This window comes from Pan paniscus, chromosome 8 (assembly GCF_029289425.2).
Source record: "Pan paniscus chromosome 8, NHGRI_mPanPan1-v2.0_pri, whole genome shotgun sequence".
NCBI lineage: Eukaryota > Metazoa > Chordata > Mammalia > Primates > Hominidae > Pan > Pan paniscus.
The window spans coordinates 82236456-82258103 of record NC_073257.2 but is presented as its reverse complement, the minus strand read 5'-3'; the positions used below and the strand labels follow the sequence as shown (position 1 = coordinate 82258103).

Sequence of the window (21648 nt, the reverse complement as noted above, 5' to 3'; positions counted from 1 at the left end):
CCCTCCCTGACCCCCTGCCACAGGGTGGGCCTGCACTGCAGTTGGTCTGTTTTAACCATGTTAAGATGCACTTTTTTTTTGTTTAAACATTTTAATATTGTTGAAATCAGGAAGCATCTTAGAACTGCTGTCAGCCTGGAGCTGAGTTCTTCCAGAAAGAAATTACATTTCCTTCTATGTCACCTGGGGACACTACCAAACTAAGGCTATGTCTCACTCTCTTCTCTGCCTCAGGTTTTGAGCTGCACTGGATCTGGCTGCAAATCTTCAGGAGCACTGGCTTGCGGTTCAAATTCTTTTTCTTTTTTTTAGACACAGAGTTTCACTCTTGCCACCCAGGCTGGAGTGCAATAGCGTGATCTTGGCTCACTGCAACCTCTGCCTTCCGGGTTCAAGTGATTCTCCTGCCTCAGCCTCCCAAGTAGCTGGGATTACAGGCACCCACCACCACGCCCAGCTAATTTTTCTATTTTTACTAGACAGGGTTTCTCCATGTTGGTCAGGCTGGTCTCAAACTCCCGACCTCAGGTGAGCCACCCGCCTCTGCCTCTCAAAGTGCTTTGATTACAGGCGTGAGCCACCATGCCTGGCCAAATTCTTTAGTGAGGCTTTTTTTTTTTTTTTTCCTCTCTGTCCACTGGATGCCAAGGTCAAGATATTTGCTCCTCCTTTCTGCGTGGTGGGTTCATGTCTTGCTTGCTGTTATACTAATGTGCCCCAGCTTTATGTGGGGCCTCCTATTAGACACTTTATTTTGGAAATTTAATTTTTCTTAATGTTACATACAATAAGAGTATATCTTAACAACTGATGGTGTTTTTAAATGAAATGCAATGTGGTGTTAGACAGTGGCGAACCATCTCCCCTTCTCCATTTTTCCCAGGGTGCTAACACTCACTGGCCCCAGGCCATGGCTTCTTACACCTAACATATTTGCACCAATGTCTTAGCTCAAAATTGTGTCCTGTAGCCCTCTCCTTCCTTCCAGGTTCATGTCTATTTCCTTGGTGCAGACTTTTGTATTCTTTCCAGCTAGTGTCTGGATTGCTGCCTCTCAACTTCTGCACGTCTGAAATTGTACATCTTTTGTCCTCATTCTTGAATGACAGTGTAGCAAAATGTGGAATTCTTGGTTGACAGTTTTTTTTTCCCTTCAGTGCTTTGAAGGTATTTCTTTCCTGTTTCTACACATCTTTTTTTTTTGCTGATGAGAAGTCTGCTGTCAGTAGAAGAGCCATCATTTCTTTACAAATGATCTGCCTCTCCTCTCGGGTTACTTTGAAGGTTTCTTTTGATTTTTCAATTTCTAAGGCTTTACCACAACACTCCAGGTTTTGGATTTATTTTCATGTATTTTGCTTGATATTTTCAGCTTAAGGGCTCATGCTTCATCCTAGAAAATTCTCAGCTACGATCTCCTTAAATAATGCTTTTCTACTTTCTATTTCTGCCTTTGGAACTCTGTTTAGAAGTGTGTTGGTGCTGGGCACGGTGGCTCCCACCTGTAATCCTAGCATTTTGGGAGGCTGAGGCAGGAGGATCACTTAAGCCCAGCAGTTCAAGATCAGCCTGGGCAACATAGCAAGAACCCATCTCTATTTAAAAAATAATTTAAAAAAGAAGTGTGTTGGAGCTTCTCATTCTGTGTAGAGCAGCTATTTTTCCTCTCCTTTGCACCCTATCAGGCAGTTTCTGGGGAACCTTCCCCACACCCAGGCCCCCAGTCCTGATGCCGTCTTAGATGACTGAGTTGGGGCTTGGTCTCATGGTTATATCGGGGATGTGGTAGAGCCAAACATTGAGTCGGTGGGCAATGTGGCCCTGGGCTTGGGTGAGGGGCTCTCTTCTCCCTTCTGCTACCCTAGAAAGACAGATTTTTATAGAAGTTGTAGCCCTGGGTGGTGGCTAGAGCTTTGGCTTCTTGTAAAGGCCGCGAGAGTCTCATGCAGCCCCTTGCTTTGGGCAGTGAGTCTGGCTCTGGCCCTCTTTATACTCTGTATAAAGTGAAGCGACTCTGCATCTTATAGACCTGGAGCCCAGGCCTGGGGCGGCAGCCTCCTGCAGGTGCTGCTGCAGCCCTCCTGTCTCTGTCTACATGGAGGCTTATCTTATATTTGAGTGTGGCTCTTAGGGTTTTTAAAGAGACACTGCATCTATTACTGCTTTGCCTGTGGGGAGTAGTGGGTAGAGATTTAAAGTGTGGGCTCTTGTTCTTTCTGGACTGGAAGCCCCCATTACTTTTTTCTTTTCTTCTTTTTTTTGAGACAGAATCTTTCTCTGTTGCCCAGGCTGGAGTGCAGTGGCACGATCTTGGCTCACTGCAACCTCCACTTCCCAGGTTCAAGTGATTCTCCTGCTTCAGCCTCTGAGTAGCTTGGGATTACAGGCATGCGCCACCATGCCTGGCTAATTTTTGTATTTTTAGTAGAGACGGGGTTTCACCATGTTGGTCAAACTGGTCTTGAACTCCTGTCCTTGTGATCCGCCTGCCTCAGCCTCCCAAAGTGCTGGGATTACACGCATGAGCCACAGTGCCTGGGCCCTACTTTTATAACAATCAAGTCTAATCTGGACAGCCCCCTGCTTAAACTTCCAAGTGCCCTCATGTCCATGTAGGGTCAGATCCAGACCCCTTCACACAGCCCACAGGCCCAGACTCATCTTGGCTGCTGTTTCTCTCCTCTCACGTGCTGACCCAAGACTCCCTGCTCACGTAAGACACGCGTCTTCTCGCATGCAGTGCTCCTATTGCCCTCTGTGTCCCACCCCCAAGGGGTCTCACAGCCTCACTGCAGTCCTCCCACGCTCCCCTACACTGAGGTCGTGGCTCCTGCTCTGTGCCCCAATTATGCATCTGAGGGCAGTGGTGGGTTTTATTTTCCTCTGAAGCCCTGCGGCACTTGGCACTGACTAAGGGTACAAGGAGTGAACTGATTGGGAGTCGTGTGGGTGGGAACATGGATCTGAGGTTGAATCCACCTGTCAAAAAGTTGCCCAATATCCTGGACAAGAGATGTTAAAAAAAAACTTGTGCACAGATGTTCACTGCAGCTCTATTCACAATCACCAAAGGCGGAAACAGCCCAAATGTCCATCAGTAAATGAATGGTTAAACAAAATGGAATATTATTCAGCCATGAAAAGGAATAAGTACTGACCCATGCTACAGTATGGATGAACTTTGAAAAAAATGTTAAGTGAGAGAAGCCAGACAGAAAAGTCATATATTGCATGATCCCATTTATATGAAATGTCCAGAATAGGCAAATCCGTAGAGACAGAAAGTAGATTAGTGCTTGCCAGGGCCTGACGGGGCACTGGGCATGACTGTTTAATGGTTAGGGGGTTTGTTGGGGGAAAAGCTAAGTGTTGAGAGAAGCTGAGGCAGGGCTTGCATGTCTGACATAATGTAAAAGAGTCTTGGAACATGTCCGGGGTCCAGATTCGAAAACCCCTTGTGGCCTTTGGAACACCAAGCTCTGTGCCAAAGGGTGGAAGGCCACCCTGACACACCATAATCTAAGCCCAGGGCATAAAACCCCTCGTGGCTTGGATAGAATCCAGGGCTCGTGGCTCTGAATGTGTCTAGACTTGCTGGCTTCTTGCTCCTTGCTCTCCCAGGATCGATTGTATCTTGAGTTAAAAGAACCTGCTCTCCATTATCTCAAGTAGCAGAATATGTTCCAAATGCTTCAAAGGAAATGCTAAACTGTCACAGCTGTAGATCATGCGCTTGCCCTTTCGACCCCCACATCCTCATCACCTGTTTCTTTGTCTGATCACCAATAAATAGCCTGGGCTTCCAGAGCTCGGGGCCTTCACAACCTCCACACATTAGTGACAGCCCCCTGGACCCACTTTCTCTCTCAAACTATCTTTTCTCATTCCTTTGACTCCGCTGGACTTTGTCACCCCCATGACCTGGTGTTGAGTCCGATCAACCCAACAGGGTTTCTTTGTGAGGTGATATCAAAGCTCTGGACTAGGTGGTGGTGATGGCTGCACAACACTGTAAAAGTACTTAATGCCACTGACTTATATGCTTTAAAATAGTTCCAGCGGCCGGGTGTGGTGGCTTATGTCTGTAATCCCAGCACTTTGGGAGACCAAGGCGGGTGGATCACTTGAGGTTAGGACTTTGAGACCAGCCTGGCCAACATGGCAAAACCCCATCTCTACTAAAAATACAAACACTAGCCAGGCATGGTGGCATGGGCCTGTAATTCCAGCAACTCGGGAGGCTAAGGCGCAAGAATCGTTTGAACTTGGGAGGCAGAGGTTGCAGTGAGCTGAGATCATGCCACTACACTCCAGCCTGGGCGACAGAGTGAGACTCTTTCTCAAAAGAAAAAAAAAAAAGAACAAAACATAGTTCCAGTGGTAAGTCCTATGGTATGTGTATTTTATCACACACATGCAAAGTTCACCCAATGGCTCTAGACCATTTTGGGGGATCTGATGCAAACTGACTTGAATTATTCAAACATATTGGAGTCCCCAGGACATCTGAAAGGATCTCTATGGGCCTGCCCAAATTACCTGAGATGCTAAAACAGCTTTCTGATTAGTTATGGCATACTTTGACTCATAAGCTGAATAGGCATGAGGCACGTGAGGCTGGAGACTCCAGAGAGGAGGGTGAGGCCATGCTGGTGACAGGAGCCTAGTTCCACACTTACCTTCGGCGACTTCCAAAGGGCCTTGGGATTTGCGAAGCTCTTTTACCGTTTCCAAGAACTCTTTTCCCCCAGCCTTTTCCAAGGCTTTACCTGCAAAGGAGAGCAATGGGAAGCCACTGTGGTTGTTTTTTCAATCTAATTACACTGTTTGACATATTTGTAGTAGGCCAGGAGAAAACAAAAGCACTGTTAGAAACTAGGAATTGAACTTCCCAATTGTTATCCTGGTTTGCCAGTGGTCAGGGGAGGCAGGGGACTCTGGGCCTCAGTCTAGCAGACTTAGATTGGCAAGCTTTTACCAAGGATCTTTTAAGGGGTGATTTGGCCATAAAGCGGTCTCATGGCTTGAGTCTTGTAGATGATTTAAAAACAAAACAACAAAAAACTGAGATTCTAGTGTTGTGTCCCACAGGTTTAGTACTCATGTGGAGAGCTCTGAAGTCCTGGTCCCATCACAGTGCCATCAACATACTGTACGTGCTTGAGTCAAAGGACAGACAGAGGCCCAGGGCAGCCTGGCATGTTGTTCCCCCAACCCGGTGCTCAGTTTGCAATGGAGAAATGCAGAGAGGCTAATCTCTAAGGACTTTCCTGCCGGGAGATGCCCTGAACCTTTGATGTTAGGGGAATGCCCCACTCTTTCTTTTTTTTCCTACCTCAGCTCTTACTTCTACACAGGCCAAGTGGAACCCCTGGGAGATGACAGGACACCACCTCTGACCCCACAGAAACCCTGTCGGTGTGCACCAGTGCATCCAGCTCTCATGTCTCTGAGATGACATGGGTGTTTTGTCCAGACTGGGATGACGGCAGCTTTGGGGCAGCAGAGGAGGCATTTTTCAGATGTTTTCATCTTCGAATGAACTTGGTGATCTGGATGTCTGCGGCAAGTCTCAGCTCTCTCTTTATGAATCATCATTATTATTATGGTTCAGTTCATGGTCTTCCCCAGAGCCTGGGTGCTGATGCTTCCCCACTCCACACTCGAGCCTCAAGTATATGTGGACAGCCACAGTACACTGTGCAGCTGGTTTAGGACAAGTGTCTATTCCAGTGGTCACTGTCCACTGGGGGAGGGCGTGCAGAGGGGTTTTCTTTGTTAATGTTCTTGGGTTTCCATGATGCAACTGAGAAATGGTGATTGTGCATTATACCCAGTACCTCTGAGACTCCTTTCTGGCCCCCAGATCCCTGGACACTGTTGATCTATTGGGTCCAGAAGCCTGGAGAAGGCCGGGTAACTGAAGCTGGTAGCCAGTTCATGTTGAGAAGCAGAGGACTAGGTCTACACTGGCGCCCTCTGCATTCAGGTCAAGGGCCAAATGGGAATGTGCAGAAGGCAAGGGGAATCCACCCTCCTCACTGAAGCCTTTTAAGAAAAAAGCATCCTGGAGAGAGGTAGTTTCTCTCTACAGAAGCATTCCCAAGAAGGAAAGGAGCAATGCTAGAATGAGAATACCACAGCTTTGCAACTCCTAACAAATGGCGGAATCTAGAGAAGAGGCATCAATGGCCACCAGCATCACACCAATACAGACAACCAGGCACGACGCGCCTCCTCGGGCACGAGCGCTCCCCGCTGACCAAGGAGTCTTGGCAAAGTTTTCGAACCTACACCTCATGAAACCTCTAGATCCAACCACCAAGTTATAAAAAAGCAAAGAAACATGTTTTATGATGCCAGGAGGATATAATCAACAAAATCCGGACTGCATGAAACCCTATAGGACAAATGGCCCAGCTTCCTCAACAAATGAATTGCAAAGAAATAAGAAAGAGATGAAGGAGGAACCTATGGTATAAGAGACTCATCAACCAACTGCAGTGCGTGGACTGATTTGGATCCAAAATCAAATAAACAAATTTTCTTTCTTTCCTTTCTTCCTTTCTCTCTCCCTCTCCCCCTCCTTCCCTCCCTCCTTCCTTCTCTACCTTCCCTTCCTTCCTTTCTCTCTCTGTCTCTCTCCCTCTCTCTCTTTCTCTCTTTTTCTTTCCCTCCCTCCCTCTCTCTCTCTCTCTCTTTTTCTTTCTTTCCTTTCTTAATTTCTTGACATGGTCTCACTCTGTGCACTCTGTGGCCCAGGCTGGAGTGTAGTGGCATGATCACAGTTCACTGCAGCCTAGAACTCCTGGGCTTAAGTGATCCTCCCACCCCAGCCTCCCACCTTAGCTGGGAGCACAGGCATATGCCACCAAGCCTGGCTAATTTTTGTATTTTTTGTAGAGATGGGGTTTTGCCATGTGCCCAGGTTGATCTGGAACTTCTGAGCTCAAGTGGTCCGCCCACCTTAGCCTCCCAAAGTGCTGGGATTACAGGTGTGAGCCACCGTACTCGGGCCCCCCTTTTTTATAAGAGATGAGGGTCCCACTATATTGTCCAGGCTGGTCTCAAACTCCTGGGCTCAAGCGATCCTCCTGCCTCAGCTTCCCAAGTAGCTGGGACTACAGGAGTGTGCCACTGTGCCTGGTTTAAACAAATGTTTAAGAAACTTGACATTTATGATGTAACTGGAATTGGAACACTGGTAATTTGTTGATATTGCTATCTTTTTAAAGGTACAATAATGTATTGTGGCTGTGTTGTTAGTAAACAGCCCTTATCTGTTAGAAGTCATTGTGAAATATTCATAGATAAAATGATGTCTGGAAGTATGTGGAGGGGGTAAGAGCTGAAACAAAGGTGGCCATGGGTGGTGATTATTGCATCTGATTGCATAGGGTTTCATTATACTTTTCTGTTATTTTTTGTGTATGCTTGACTTTTCTCATAATAACATAATGTTTTGAAAAGAGTAAGGCAGGGCCTTGGCTGCTGGGATGGTTAGTTTGGGTGATGGTGGTGGAAAATGGAATCGTAACGGGAGGGACTCCTCCTAACACAGCAGCAATAAAACAACTGTCAATGACTAACTGCCTAGGAGCCCAGCACTGTGCTAAGCCCCATCACAGCACCCCTATGGGACAGGTACTATTGCTATCCTCCCTTACAGAGGAGGAAACGGAGGTTCAGGGAGGTTTAGAAACCTGCCAAAGGTCACACAGCTAGGAAGCAATTCAGAAAAGCTGGGACAGTCCAGGCAAGCCAACCTGGAACCTGCCCTCTTAACCACCTGACTGCCTTTAGCCCATTTCTCCTCCCAAGACCCTGAAGCGGTTGGCCTTAGAATCCACTGCTGGGATCTGAGCGTGAATTTTTGCTCCCAGACCGGTGCTCTTTCTACTCTGCCACCATGCCAATTAAAAAAAAGAAGCATATTATTTTTCTGACATAAAAATTTCATTAGTATAGAAATGTGTGAAGTAGGAACACTGCAATGTGTCAGTGAGAGGCAGGACACCTATTAAAAGAGCTCCAGATGAAGGCTACTAGAGGGCGTCCTTCCATGGAGAGTGGAAGGAGACCTGTTTCTCTGTAATGCTGACTCTTCCCAGGGCTGTCCTATCTCCTTTTCAGCACAGCAAGTGGCCTCTGATGCCAGGAGGAAGCCCTGAGTGAGCCCAGCTGCCTGGGGCCCCTGGTGCTACCACCCAGGGCTGAACTACTAGCATCTACCTTAAATTGCCTCCCTCACAGGCAAGCCCTGTACCCTAGAGACAAAGCCCCTTCTTTGCTCACTTTACCCTTTCCGTGGACAGTTTAAGGCAGTTCTGCTTGGTAAAAATGGATGGGATGGGGACTGTTAGCATGCTGTTATTTCCAGCGCCCATAACAGCTTACCCTCCCAAGCTCCTCCACCCTGGCTATTAACAGCTCCCTCTGCTACTCGTGGGACAGGTGGCAAACCACAGGCAAAAATAACTCAATGCTCATAGCTTAATGGACAACCTAATTTTTTTCTAGATGTCCATTTCCCTTTTATCAATAGCACTCTCAATATTTAAGCTTACGATATATGTAAACATGTACAACAATATTTATAGTAGCACTATTCACTATAGCTCAAACTGGAAACTACCCCAAATGTCATCAGTGGTAGAATAGATCAATAAACTGTCATATATTTATAGAGTGTAATACTACAGAGCAAGGAAAATGAATGAATACAAGCATACTCAACGACATGGATAGATTTCACAATACTAAGTTGAGCAAAAGGAGTCGGACCCAGAAGAGGACAAGATTTCATTTTTACAAAATTCAAGACAGATGAAACCCATCTCTGCTTTGATAAGAAAGGACAGTGGTTACCCTTGGAGGAAATACTGACTGGGAGTGGGGCTGAGGGAGACTTCTGGGGTGCTGGTAAGGGTCTGCTTCAGGATCTTGGTGCTGGTTGCAAAGTGGGGTTCACTTTGAGAAAAATTCATCAAGCTCTATGCTCATGATTTGCTTTTACACAATACCCCAATAAAAATTTCAAAAATATATGCAGAATTAAAACAAAGTTAGCTTCTCTCTAGTGAAACTGTTCAACTACACATAAAGACAGAGCTTGACATGGGACCCCAGTGGAGGGATAGCCAGTTGACAATGATCAGCTTCACAAGAACTTGCCTGAACAGTGGCCTATTCTATGGCACTTCTACTGAAGTCTCAGGACCTTACCTATATCTTCTTTGAGGTCAATTTCGGCTGTGGTTGGGTGGACAATGCCCTCCACTCTCATGGAGCCAATATGGCTGATGTCACTCTGGGTTAAGGACAGCTGCATTAGGAAGAAAAGGTGGTGAATGTGGAAAAGATAAAATTCTGTTGAAAAATCTCATATTTTACTTGCATTCATTAATTCTCTTTAATTATTCATACCCAATGTCAACATAGGGGCTGTATAGAGAGTGACAACCTCCAGTTTCCCAGGTGTTTGGCTTGCAACAAGCTCTTTGAGCTCAGTGGATTTGCTTTCCACTCTGGGGCTGGCAGCATGCAACAAATCCATTTCTTCTTCCCTGGAACAGGGCCTCCCCTCTCTCTTTTTTTTTTTTTTTGAGACGGAGTCTCACTCTGTCTCCCAGGCTGGAGTGCAGTGGCGCAATCTCGGCTCACTGCAAGCTCCGCCTCCCAGGTTCATGCCATTCTCCTGCCTCAGCCTCCTGAGTAGCTGGGACTACAGGCGCCCGCCACCATGCCCAGCTAATTTTTTGTATTTTTAGTAGAGACGGAGTTTCATCGTGTTAGCCAGGATGATCTTGATCTCCCGACCTCTTGATCCACCCGCCTCGGCCTCCCAAAGTGCTGGGATTACAGGCGTGAGCCACCACACCTGGCCCCCTCTCCTTTGTTTCTTTCCCTTACAGCTCATGCCTTTGGTTCCCAACCCTGGTGGCCTTAGTTTTCAGTGATGTATCTTCTGAGCAGCTCCTGCAAGGAAGCCCAGGGCTTGCTCTCTCTTCTCCCCTCAGCATCCTGCATTCTCCCTAGAAGAACACAAAATTTGTGGGGCAGGGCTCTGAAGCCAATAACCTTGCTGGAGAGAAGTAATGGGCTCTGGGATTCTGACCTGGCGGTGTCTGGCTCTCTTGCCCTTTGGAGACCACAGTCTTGGGGCTACCATTGGGAATTGCTATCCTATGTGTTCATAGTAGAGTGGAATGGAGGGCATTCTCTATTGTTGGCCCATGTGAGCAAGACCTTTATGTTCCCTTAGCTAAGTGAGAGAAAGCTAATCGTCATGTAACAGTGAACAGGCCAGAGAGGGGACATAAATTCCACCTCTTTGTTTCCCTGCTTTCATCAGTGACGAATTAGCAACCAGCCACACCGATGCTCTTCTTAGAACATACTCTTCCCAATTCTTTGAATGGAGGCTTACTGTGTTGTCAAGATGGAAACATTCAGCTACCAGAGATATGATTAACTGACTCTTTCCTTGGGTGTCTTATTTCAGCCCCAGTTGACTTGGTAGATAAATTGTCTGCTCAGTAAACTTTACACTTGTAGGAATGAATTATTTGCATGTCTGGTTGGGCTGCTGTTGTGTTGCTGAAGACTGTTCAAATGCATAGCCCTGTTTGTTTACTTTCTAAAGCCTGGGAAGGCAGGCAGACTGAATTATTGGCAAATAATTCATTTCTAATACCAAGGATATTTGGGAAACATATATTTCTATTTTCTTTCTTTGATAAATTACATTGAACCATGTAAGATGGGCCTCTCAGAAGCTGTCTGAGAAAGTTAGCTATGGATTTTTTTTTTGGCAGATGTAGAAATAACTGGGGTGCGGGGAATTCCCAGCAAAACCAGTAATGCCATCCTATCTACTGACCAGAAAGAGCTTCCATGCTCACCCTTGTCTGACCAATGTTAGCGTTAACAATTCTCAGCAAAAAAGAACAATTCTCACTCTCACAATGCTGACACTGCCACAGCTCTTTAGTTTAAAAATGAATAATTCAAGACTGCAGTGAAAATCATTATCAGGGGAGGAAAGGAGGCATCATTGCTTGTAAACAGTAGGTTATAAAAATACAGTAGTGTTTTAATATAGCACAAGGCAATTCTCTTTGTTACCTTCTGTCCCAGAACAAGGCTCTTAGAAGACAGAATGGTGAATCCATCCCCTGGCCCATCTTCAGAGGTGGAATTTGAAGTTCCTTCTTTATCGCTGTCCTTTGGTTTGGACTGTCGGTAAAAATCAAAAGGCAAGATGAGAACCAATCCAGAAAAAGCCTGAGGTGCCTCTATTAAGCTCTTCTCACGGCTGCCACCAAGTTGAATATGAAAGGAAGTGGTTAGGTGATGTGTTCTGCTGTTTCGTGAAGGAGGGAAGCAAAAGTCAGCAATATAAGGAAAGAAAAGGGTACCGCAAAATAGCAAAATAGAAAGTGTGTTAAAGGGCTCACACATACCTGCAGTCCTCACCTATCCCTGTTCACCAGCACATTGTCCTTGCTCATTTCAATGCCTGCAGCTCATGACGACAAGCATCGGAGCTGGGTGGGGCCGTTGATAGCCCATTGCTTAGCCTTCTTTCTCCCCAGGATTTCTCGGGGCACAGAGGCAGTGTGGAATGAAACATCCACAACTTCTACAGTAGGGTTGTCCGATAGAACTTTCTGTGATCGTGGAAATATTCGTCTTGATCCTCAATAATGTTGCTGAGTGCTTGAAATGTGGCTGGTACAATCAAGGAGCTGAATTTTAAATTTGATTTAGTTTTAATTCAAATCCAAATAGCCTTGGCTTGTGTGCCTTAGCTCACACTTAAAATTCCAATGCTTTGGGAGGCTGAGGCAGGAGGGTTGCTTGAGCCCAGGAGTTTGAGGCTACAGTGAGCTATGATCTTGCCACTGCATTACTGTACTCCAGCCTGGGTGACAGAGTGAGACCCCTGTCTCTTAAAAAAAAAAAAAAAAAAGCCACATGTGACCAGTGGTTACTGTACTGGGCAACATAGGAAAACATTATTCTATCAGTGGCATCTCCGAGCTAAGCTACCTAGTATATCAAGCTAACCCAAACACCTAGTATATCAAGTATATCCCAAACACCTGAAATTCCACTGGCGGAACTCAGGGAATGCCTGCAGGAGACTAGAGGCTGTTTGGAAGGCAACACAGAGCTCTGCAGAGAAATAAAATGCAGGTTCCCGGCTATCGCTCACTTCAGATTTTGCTGGGGGTAGTAAAAGGGATCTGAAAACCATCCCTGCTTAGGGTTCGGAAACCTAGAGAAGACCCATTTCAGCTCTAACCTCAAAGGCCCTTTGTTCTTTTACTTGTACATTCTTGTCATTTTCTTCCGGCACCAAGCTGCAAGAGTCCTCGGTCCTTCAGAGGTGTCTGCTACGAAGTCATTGTTTCATCTTTAAACTTCCCTCCTGTTCTGTGAGTGTCTCAGTGTCTGTCTGGGCTGCTCTAACAAAATGCCATAGACTGGCTGGCTCGCAAACAACAGAAACCACTTTCTTTTTTTTTTGTTGTTTACGAGACAGGGTCTTGCGCTGTCACCCAGGCTCGAGTGCAGTGGTGCCATCATGGCTCACTGCAGCCTCTAACTCCTGGGCTCAAGCCATCCTCCTGCCTTGGCCTCCCAAAGTGTTGGGATTACAGGCATGAGCCACTGTGCCTGGCCCAGAAACTTGTTTCTCATAGTTCCGGAGGCAGGAAGTCCTTGGAGCAGGCAGGTTGTGTGTCTGGCAAGGGCTCACTTCCTGGTAGATGACGCTTTCTAGCTGTGTCCTCACATGGCAGAAGGGTCCCTCTGCCTCCCTCAGGCCTCTTTTATAAGGGGACTGTTCCCATTCATGAGGACTCCGCCCTCATGATCTAGTTATCTCTCAAAGCCCTCACCTCGTAATCCTATGCCTCTGGGGTTAGGTTTCAACATATGAATTGTGGGGGAACACAGACATTCAGACCATTGCAGTGGGAGTGCCTGGCTCAGGACACGCAGCCTCGGCCTACCTTTTTGGACGTCCGTGGTTTGGCAGCCTTGGATTTCTTCCCCCCCTTCTTGCCTGACGTGGCCTTCCTGCCTCTTTTCTCTGGGGGTGGGGAGAGGATCGTTTCCGACTTGCCTTTGGTCCCTCGCTTTTTGGCCAGCAGTTCGGGGTGAATTCTGGGCAGGACGCCTCCACTGGCGATGGTCACTCCTTTTAGCAGCTGAAGAGAGAAATGCATGGGCTCATGTAGCAAGCAGCCTGCTAGTACCCAATTTCATACAGTTCTTTTTTTTTTTTTTTGAGACAGAATCTTACTCTGTCACCCAGGCTGGAGTGCAGTGGCGCCATCTTGGCTCACTGCAGCCTCCGCCTCCAGGTTCAAGCAATTCTCTTACCTCAGCCTCCTGAGCAGCTGGGATTACAGGCACCTGCCACCACCCCGGCTAATTTTTGTATTTTTAGTAGAGACAGGGTTTCACCACGTTGGCCAGGCTGGTCTCGAACGGCTGACCTCAGGTGATCCACCTGCCTTGGCCTCCCAAAGTGCTGGGATTACAGGCGTGGGCCACTGCGCCTGGCCTGGATTTAATACAGTTCTAACTGTTAAATGTGGCCTCCGCTTTCCTAAAGAAACTGTGTAATACACCATTTAATTGGCTTTTCCCACTTTCAGTTGTAGAGCATTTCTCTGTAGGTTAACAAGGCATCCTTTGATGTTGTACAGAAAGCAAAACGAAGTAAAGCAAAATAGAAGGGACACAGAAGTTGAAACCAGGGATGTTGCCCAGGGCTCTGGAATTCCAGACACAACACAGGATAAAGAGCTTCCCATGTGGGGAGCGCAGCTTGAGAAAATGAGGTTCGAAGGTCATTGCAAAGACTAGACCCAGTTATTGACGAACCAGTGGTCTCCACAAGCTTGCACATACTTTCCATCAGTAAAGTATGTCTGACCATGCTCCTCCCAATCAATATAAGTTAATTTATCTGCAAAGAACAGACATGTACTACTCCACTAATATATTCTGCAGATTCGAAACCAACACTACCCCAAGCATGGTCTGCGACCACGGCTCACCCATGAACTGGTAGTTACCCATCAGTGACAACAGAAGTATAGTAAGCATCTAGAAACTTTCACAGCAAACTGACAGTTATTGTATATCTGTTGAATCTGATAACAAAAAATTATGGCTTGTAGTTTGCTTTTTAATTTTTCTAGTGATTTTTATTACATTTTTGGAAATTATCAGTCCATGATGGATTGGCCATAAAAATGGCTTCTTCACTACAGTTTGAGAAGAGTGAGATTAGAAAATAAAGATAAATGAAAAGAAACAGAAATAAAAATTCTTATACTATTTACCTACCACCTTACATATACTGTAGGTGAAGAGGGGGTATTCGCTTGACTTTGGAGTCAGTTTCAGAATATAAAGGGTCAGTTCTAAAATATAAAGAGTCTTCTGCCTTCATCAGAAAAAACTGTCAACTAAGTTTGGGTGAAGAAAGTGAAGAGAATAACATTTGTACCACACCTTCCTCAGCAACACATAGAACTTGTCTTCAAAGAGAAAAGAAAGGTCTGATAAGAGCTAGAATATATAATGAGATCTATGCCAGAGGCAATTTTATTTTGAATCTGAATGATAGAGCTAGCAGAATTTGTTCTTTTATATGGCCTGAGTTTTTTTTGTATAAATGTAATTGGGAACTGTAGCGGGAGTGACTCATGGCCAGCCAGGCCCACACATTAGCATGTTTGGCAAACCCATTCTACGGCTTCCCTCAATGCTTCAGACATACCTGGTTGAGCTCCTCGTCATTGGCAACTGCCAGCAAGATGTGTCTCGGGGCTATCCGGGCCTTCTTGTTGTCCCTCGCGGCATTGCCGGCCAATTCTAGAATTTCCGCTGAAATTACAAAGAGGCATTAACAGGCAATCACAGAATGGGGTCTGAGCTAAAGCTTTTCTTTAGAAATGGCCTTCAAGTTTGATCACATTCATTCATTTGTGATTTCTATGTCTCGGCCTGGAAAGAAATCCAGGAAGCGTAAGAGAACTCAAGTTAGTCCCAGCTACTCAGGAGGCCGAGGCAGGAGGATCGCTTGAGCCCAGCCAGGAGTTCAAGGCTGCAGTGAGCTATGATTGTGCCACTGCACCCCAGCCTGGGCAACAGAGTGAGACCCTGTCTCTAAAAAAAAATTTAAAAAAATTAAAAATTTTTAAAAAAGAAAAAGTAAGTCAGGTCACAGAGAAGTAAGCTATTTTAGCAAGATGTCATCCGATCCTGTGGCAAAGCCTCCTGGTTGTCCCTCAGCATCAGTTCTCCCTCTTCCTCTTCTTCCTTGGTACAGGACTTCTGATTTTTTTTGCCAAGCCCATAACTGCAGGAAAACTATATTTCCCTTGATAAGTGTGGTTCTGTGACCAATATTTGGCCAACGAAGGCAAGCCGTTGTGTTGTCTGGTCCTTCCGGGAAGTGTCCATCAATGAAGGGGCTGTGCCCTTCTTTCCTTTCTAATGGTGGGCTGAGGACACGATGGCTGGAATTTGGGCAGCCATCTTTGACCAAGAAGAAGAAGTTGTGCATGCTAGAGCAAGAGCACAGAAGGAAACTGAGTCTTTACCAATCTAGACTGTCTTTTCTAGACTTCTTTTGTATGAGAGTGAAACAAACTCTCTTGTTGAAGCCACTGTCTACAGAAGTGAATCCTGACCAATACAAAATCCTGCTATAGAACCTAAATTCCTCTCAGTCTGTGGGGTGCAGGGCCATCTCTGAAGTGAATAGTGATGTAGGTAAAGTCTGTTCTGGGTGCCCACTTGGACTTCTCTTAGACTCTCCTTTTTTTTTTCTTTTTTGTTGAGACGGAGTCTTGCTCGTTCTGTTGCCCAGGCTGGAGTGCAGTGGCATGATCTTGGCTCACTGCAACCTCCGCCTCCTGGGTTCAAGCAATTCTCCTGCCTCAGCCTCCTGAGTAGCTGGGATTACAGGCATGCACCACCACACCTGGCTAATTTTTGTATTTTTAGTAGAGATGAGGTTTCACCATGTTGGCCAGGCTGGACTCGAACTCCTGACCTCAGGTGATCCACCCGCCTTGGCCTCCCAAAGTGCTGAGATTACAGGCCTGAGCCACTGCACCTGGTTGACTCTCCTTTTCCTCTTTGCTCAATGCCCTAGGTCCTCCCTGTCCTAAAAGAAAAGTGGATGGAAGGACTGACTTACACTCTGGGATGAGGAAATGGTTAACCCGAAAAGTGAATTCCTAAAGGGAATGCCAGGAGACCTGCGTGGGAAAGCACATAGAGCCTGGGGGTCTTCCACATACTTCCCAAAACTTTAGCATGGCTGACTTTAACAAACACGCCACTTGGCCAATGTGAAAAAATTGATAAGAAGAAATTTTCCTAAAGCTATTTCCCATGCTATTAAAACCTTGGGGTAAAAAAAGAAATCTGTAGAATTGGTTTCTACTATCTATATGCTTTCCCCCTTCCTCTTCTGTTTTATTTTGTTATTTTTCTTTCTTCCTCAATTTTAGAAGGATGTTCTGCTAAATCAAATTTGCCTTCAAAAGTATTAATGAGCCTTTAAAGAAAAATTCCTTCCCTTAGAAAGCTAGAAGGAATGTGCCAATGTGCTGTTGTCTCACTGATAATGAGGGGGAAAGTGTGCGTGTGCATGAATGTATTGTGTGTGTGTGAGTGTGCAGGCGGGCATATGTGCGTGTGTGTGTGTGCGTGAATGTACTGTGTGTGTGTGAGTGTGCAGGCAGGCATATGTGTGCGTGTGCATGTGGGTATGTGCTGGGAGGATATGCTGATACAATGGCACAAATACTAAGCCCTAAAATTAACAGATGACTTTGTATGAGTCTTTGCAATCAATCTAATTTCAAATAAAAGAGCACATGAAATTGCCATCATTCATAAAATCTACGGCAATCACAAAAACTTGACATAAGTATGCCGTATTAACTAAGCACATGTGATTAACAAAAAAATTAGAATAAACATTACAGTTAAATATTCACAGGCATTTCCATAAAGAAAAGTGCTAAATCACCGCAAATTCATTCTCACATCTTTTCCAGATTATTAAGCAGTGAATATTGTGTTTGCCAACAATTCATTTATGCAGTGACCATGTTTTCTGAATCAAAGATTGGGGCACTAAAATTTGAGGAGTGTGAGCATGCGTGTTGGGACAGTGGGATAGGGTATTTGAAATTAATGCTGTCTGTGAACCCACGGATTATACTGGAAAAATGAAATTAATGCGGTATTAGATAAGCAGGCTTGTGCTTTCAGGCTGTTGCCCAATCCTTGCTTTCTCTTCAAAAGGATGCCCATTAAAAGGAAATGGAGTGGCCAGGCATGGTGGCTGATGCCTGTAATCCCTGCAATTTGGGAGGCAGAGACGGGTGGATCTCTTGAGGTCAGGAGTTCAAGACCAGACTGGCCAACATGGTGAAACCCCGTCTCTACTAAAAATACAAAAATTAGCCAGGCTTGGTGGCATGCGCCTATAATCCCAGCTACTTGGGAGGCTGAGGCAGGAGAATCACTTGAACCTGGGAGTGGAGGCTGCAGTGAGCCGAGACTGGGCCACCGCACTCCAGCCTGGGTGACATAGTGAGATTCTGTTTAAAAAAAAAAAAAAAGACGAAGAAAGAAAAGAAAATGGAATTTTAAAGCTTTCAAATAGACTTTATTTTTGGAGACAGGATCTCACCTCTGTCACCCAGGCTGGAGTGCAGTGATGGCTCACTGCAGCCTTAACCTCCTGGACTCAAGTGATCCTCCCCCATCAGCCTCCTCAGTAGCTGGGACCACAGGCTTGTGCCACCATGCCAGGCTAATTTTTAATTTTTTTGTAGAGACAGGGTTTTACTTTGTTGTCCAGGCTGGTCTCAAACTCCTGGGCTTAAGTGGTCCTCCTACCTCAGCTTCCCAAAGTGCTGGGATTTCCAGGAGTGAGCCGCTGTTCCCGGCAGGCTTGCTTTATGGCTCTGGGTTAAAATGTGCAGCTCTCCATTGTGCACAGTGAAGGGAAGTGTGCTGCCCCTGCTCATCTCAAGGGACTCTCATTTCTGGGGTACACATGGGAGGAAGAAGCACTCCACTCATCCCTTTTTCTAGATGGGTCTGGGGGTTAATGAGCCTCCCAGTTTTAAGCTTCTGAGCAACTGAATTGAATTTAGCATCCTGGATCATTACTTTCCTGCCTCCTGTTACCTGCATTTAGAGGGAGAAATTAAGCGCCCTCCCCAAGTTCATCAAATTAACTGTCAGCAATAAGAGGCAGGGCCATGGGAAGCACTACATATTTGGAGTCTTCAGGAAGCCCATGAAGGTCAGGTTATTTTCAGCTTGATAGACAGATGCACAGACATTCACAGACAAAAAAAATCTGCCGGAATCAAACGTAGCATAGGACGAGACTGAAGGCAGAGACTCAGCATGCAGCACAATTCAGGGAATGCAGATGATGCTTGGGGATCATGCAACTGGGCTCTTAAACAAACTCTTTTGAAATAATCTATAAGAAAGAAAATCTTGATTATGTGTTCTAGTGCAAAAGCAGTGGTAGGACTTTTTTTTTTTTCCTTAGAGAGAAAAAGATAATACATCACAGAAAATCTACATCAAATAGTTCTTATCTCTTTTGGATGTTTAGTCTGGACATCCTTGAGACATGGACTTCACCATTTAAATATTTGTAATAACATTAATCATTAGCCAGGCACAGGGCTCATGCCTATAACCCCAGCACTTTGGGAGGCTGGGGTGGGAGGATCGTTTGAGCTCAGGAGTTCAAGGCTGCAGTGAGCTGTGATAGTGCCACTGCACTCCAGCCTGGGTGACAGAGGAGACCCTGCCTCTAAAAAAAAAAAAAATTCAAAGCAAATGAAACAAGAAAAACATTAATCATCATTAATAGTTTCAAATGTTATTATGGCAAATAAAGTCCCATGAACTATAAAAGTTTGCTACATTCTTGAGTGGCTTTATTGATCTTGGGGATTTTATTAATCCTGCCAAATCCTTATATTGGCAATCAATAGGAAAACTGGATTTATACCGCACTAAATTTACTCTACTGCAAATGTTGTGGGAAGATCATAATTCTGTTAAGTGGTGGGGACTTCTATGGCAAATCCCTCACTTCTCACAAGTCACACTTCTAGCAATAGTAACCATCTGGAATACAGCTGAGTATCTAGCAGTAAAAATAATTTCTTTAGCCAAAAGGGATGCTGTAAAGCTCATACACATTATTTTGGAAGAGTCTATGTCCTTTCATTTTGTATACAATTTAAACCAACAGTGGATATTCCAGCCCACAGAAGATGGGAAATAGCACATTAATTATAGGGTTGGGACAGGTGAGGTGGAGTGAGCAAGACTCTGTCTCCTTGCCAGGCCCTTTCTTCCTTGTCCACTTGCCCACTGCTTGGCGGTGTCCCTGGGGTTCTGTCTGTGCCTTCTGCTCTGCTAGGGCCATGCAATCTTCTGGGGAAAACCCCACTGGACTCATGGCTCTGGCTTCTACCCACCCGTCTGTACTACTGAATCTGCACCTCCAGCCCTCCCATGATATCACCCAGATAGCCTTACCTGGGGGCTTCACAGGTAAAGCAAAATCAGTCCCCAAATCAAAATCATTCCCCGAAACCTGCGTTTCTCGTCGCCCTTAGAACTGGTAGCTCCATCCACACATGGCTCCTACCAGAGACCTGGGAGTGATTCCCTATCCTTCCCTCTCCCACTCCCCATCTCCTTCCAGTCACCACATGGGGTCCATCCAGCCTCATCAATCTCACATACTTTTGGCCTTCTTGTTGCCATCGCCTGAGTTAAAGCTCTCTTCTCTTCCAGCCCAGATAATTGTATTGAGTGTCTAGATGGTTTCCCCATCCCTAGTTTTGTTGTTCTCCAGATCCATGCCAGCAAGGCCACTGGTGACCCAATAGGTACCTTTGTGCAAATTAGAAAAAGATGATCCTAGCCGGGTGTGGTCCCAGCACTTTGGGAGGCAGAGGCAGGCAGAGCACTTGAGCTCAGGAATTCAAGACCAGCCTGGGCAACACGGCGAAACCCCGTCTTTACAAAAAATACAAAAATTAGGCAGGCTTGGTGGTATGTGCCTGTAGTTCCAGCTACTTAGGGGGCTAAGGCAGGAGGATTGCTTGAGCTCAGGAGGTCTAGGCTGTAGTGAGCCGTGATCACACCACTGCACTCCAGCCTGGGCAACAAAAACTTACCGTGCCTCTAAAAAAAAGAAAGAAAAGACAATCCTGCCTCAAGACACTTTTTATATTTAGAGACGGAGTCTTGCTCTGTTACCAAGGCTGGAGTGCAGTGGTGCTCTCAAGGCTCACTGCAGTTTTAACCTGGGCTCAAGTGATTCTCCCGCCTGAGCCTCTCGAGTAGCTGGGATTACAAAGGTGAGCCACCATGCCCAGCAAGATGCTTTACTTTCTGGATTTTGTTAGAACAAAACTCTTTACTACCATCTGCTGGAAATTCTCATAATAAATACACAAATCTTTGTAGTCTAGGATTTGAATGATATTCTTGTGCCGTGTACAACCTGCACGGCCACATGTGCTGGTGGTCAAAGTAATCTTTTAAAAACACAAATGCAATAAATGAGAATCATTAGATAAGAAAATTTTTGGTGTTAAGTGGTGAGACCCAATTATCTGGAAATGACATGTAAATGACAAGTGTCTATGTTACACAATGATTTCATGGGATGTCCTGAAATTCAGCCCTATTTTAAGACCTACTTGTTCTGGTCAGTTGAAAATGTATTATATGACAGAACATTTTCTCATCATCAAAATGATTATAAACAATTCCTTCTCAATATCTACTATCAATAGCTACTGTCAGCACATACAAAACGCTACTGCAGAATTTGGGGCTTGTTTTTTCAGTCCATTTTTCCTCACTTACATTGGAGATGTGAACTGGGCCAACATTATCACAATTCCACAGATCAAGAAACTGCAGTAGGAACGTGATAACCGTTCTGGGAGGCAAGCTTGTTCAGGTCAATGGGGCATTCTAGATGAGCAGCTGAGCATGCACTCTTTGCGGAACTGTGCACCCTCCTTCACCGGAACTGTGCACCCTCCTTCACCAGGTTGGCGCTAGAGACACTGTGGCTCTGGCATCATGATCACATGTGAACCTGGGGCTAGCCAGTCAGTCAGTCCATAGAATCAGGTGAGGCAGGCTGCTGTCTCTCACCCAGTGTGGCTGAGAATTTGTGCCCTCCTTTTTTGACTGTGTTGTCCCCAGCCTTCTCTTCCTGGCCATGCCTGTGGCCCCAGGTTGCCTTCCAGAGGCAGTGTGTGGGAGAGAGGGCCTTCAGAAACCACAGACATAAACCTGACAGGAGCAGTAGACTGGCCAGGGGAAGCCTACTAATGGTGGCTCGTTGGCCCCCAGGACATCAGCAGGAGAATCCAGTTCATGTGGGGGTGAAGAGCACTGCTTGCCACAGAGATTTGGGTGGGAGAGAAGAGTGGAATACTGTCACTTAAGAGTTGTGTAATGAGGGTCACTTAGAGAGGCTGTGCCTGTGTGTGGGAAGAAGGTATCTGGGGGCTGCTTGTCTCTAGGGGC

General features: G+C 45.8%; 2 protein-coding genes across 3 annotated transcripts in view; one reads left to right on the top strand and one right to left on the bottom strand.

Annotated features, from left to right (window-relative positions):
- LOC100974647 (core histone macro-H2A.2) overlaps positions 1–21648 on the bottom strand; it is a 59599-nt gene that overhangs the window by 7288 nt on the left and 30663 nt on the right. The window contains exons 3-7 of the mRNA XM_034930745.3: positions 14807–14913; positions 13023–13220; positions 11128–11238; positions 9226–9325; positions 4680–4769 (exon numbers count right to left, since the gene is read on the bottom strand). Of these exons, the coding sequence (XP_034786636.1) occupies positions 4680–4769; positions 9226–9325; positions 11128–11238; positions 13023–13220; positions 14807–14913 (606 nt within the window). The remainder of the gene's footprint in view (positions 1–4679; positions 4770–9225; positions 9326–11127; positions 11239–13022; positions 13221–14806; positions 14914–21648) is intronic.
- AIFM2 (apoptosis inducing factor mitochondria associated 2) overlaps positions 1–21648 on the top strand; it is a 77171-nt gene that overhangs the window by 28256 nt on the left and 27267 nt on the right. The window contains exon 10 of one of the 2 annotated variants that reach the window (XM_034930744.3): positions 5358–9200. The exons of the other annotated variant lie outside the window; for it this stretch is intronic. The gene's annotated coding sequence lies outside the window, so the exon portion shown is untranslated. Of the gene's footprint in view, positions 1–5357; positions 9201–21648 lie in introns of those variants that run through there. 2 annotated transcript variants of the gene reach the window in all.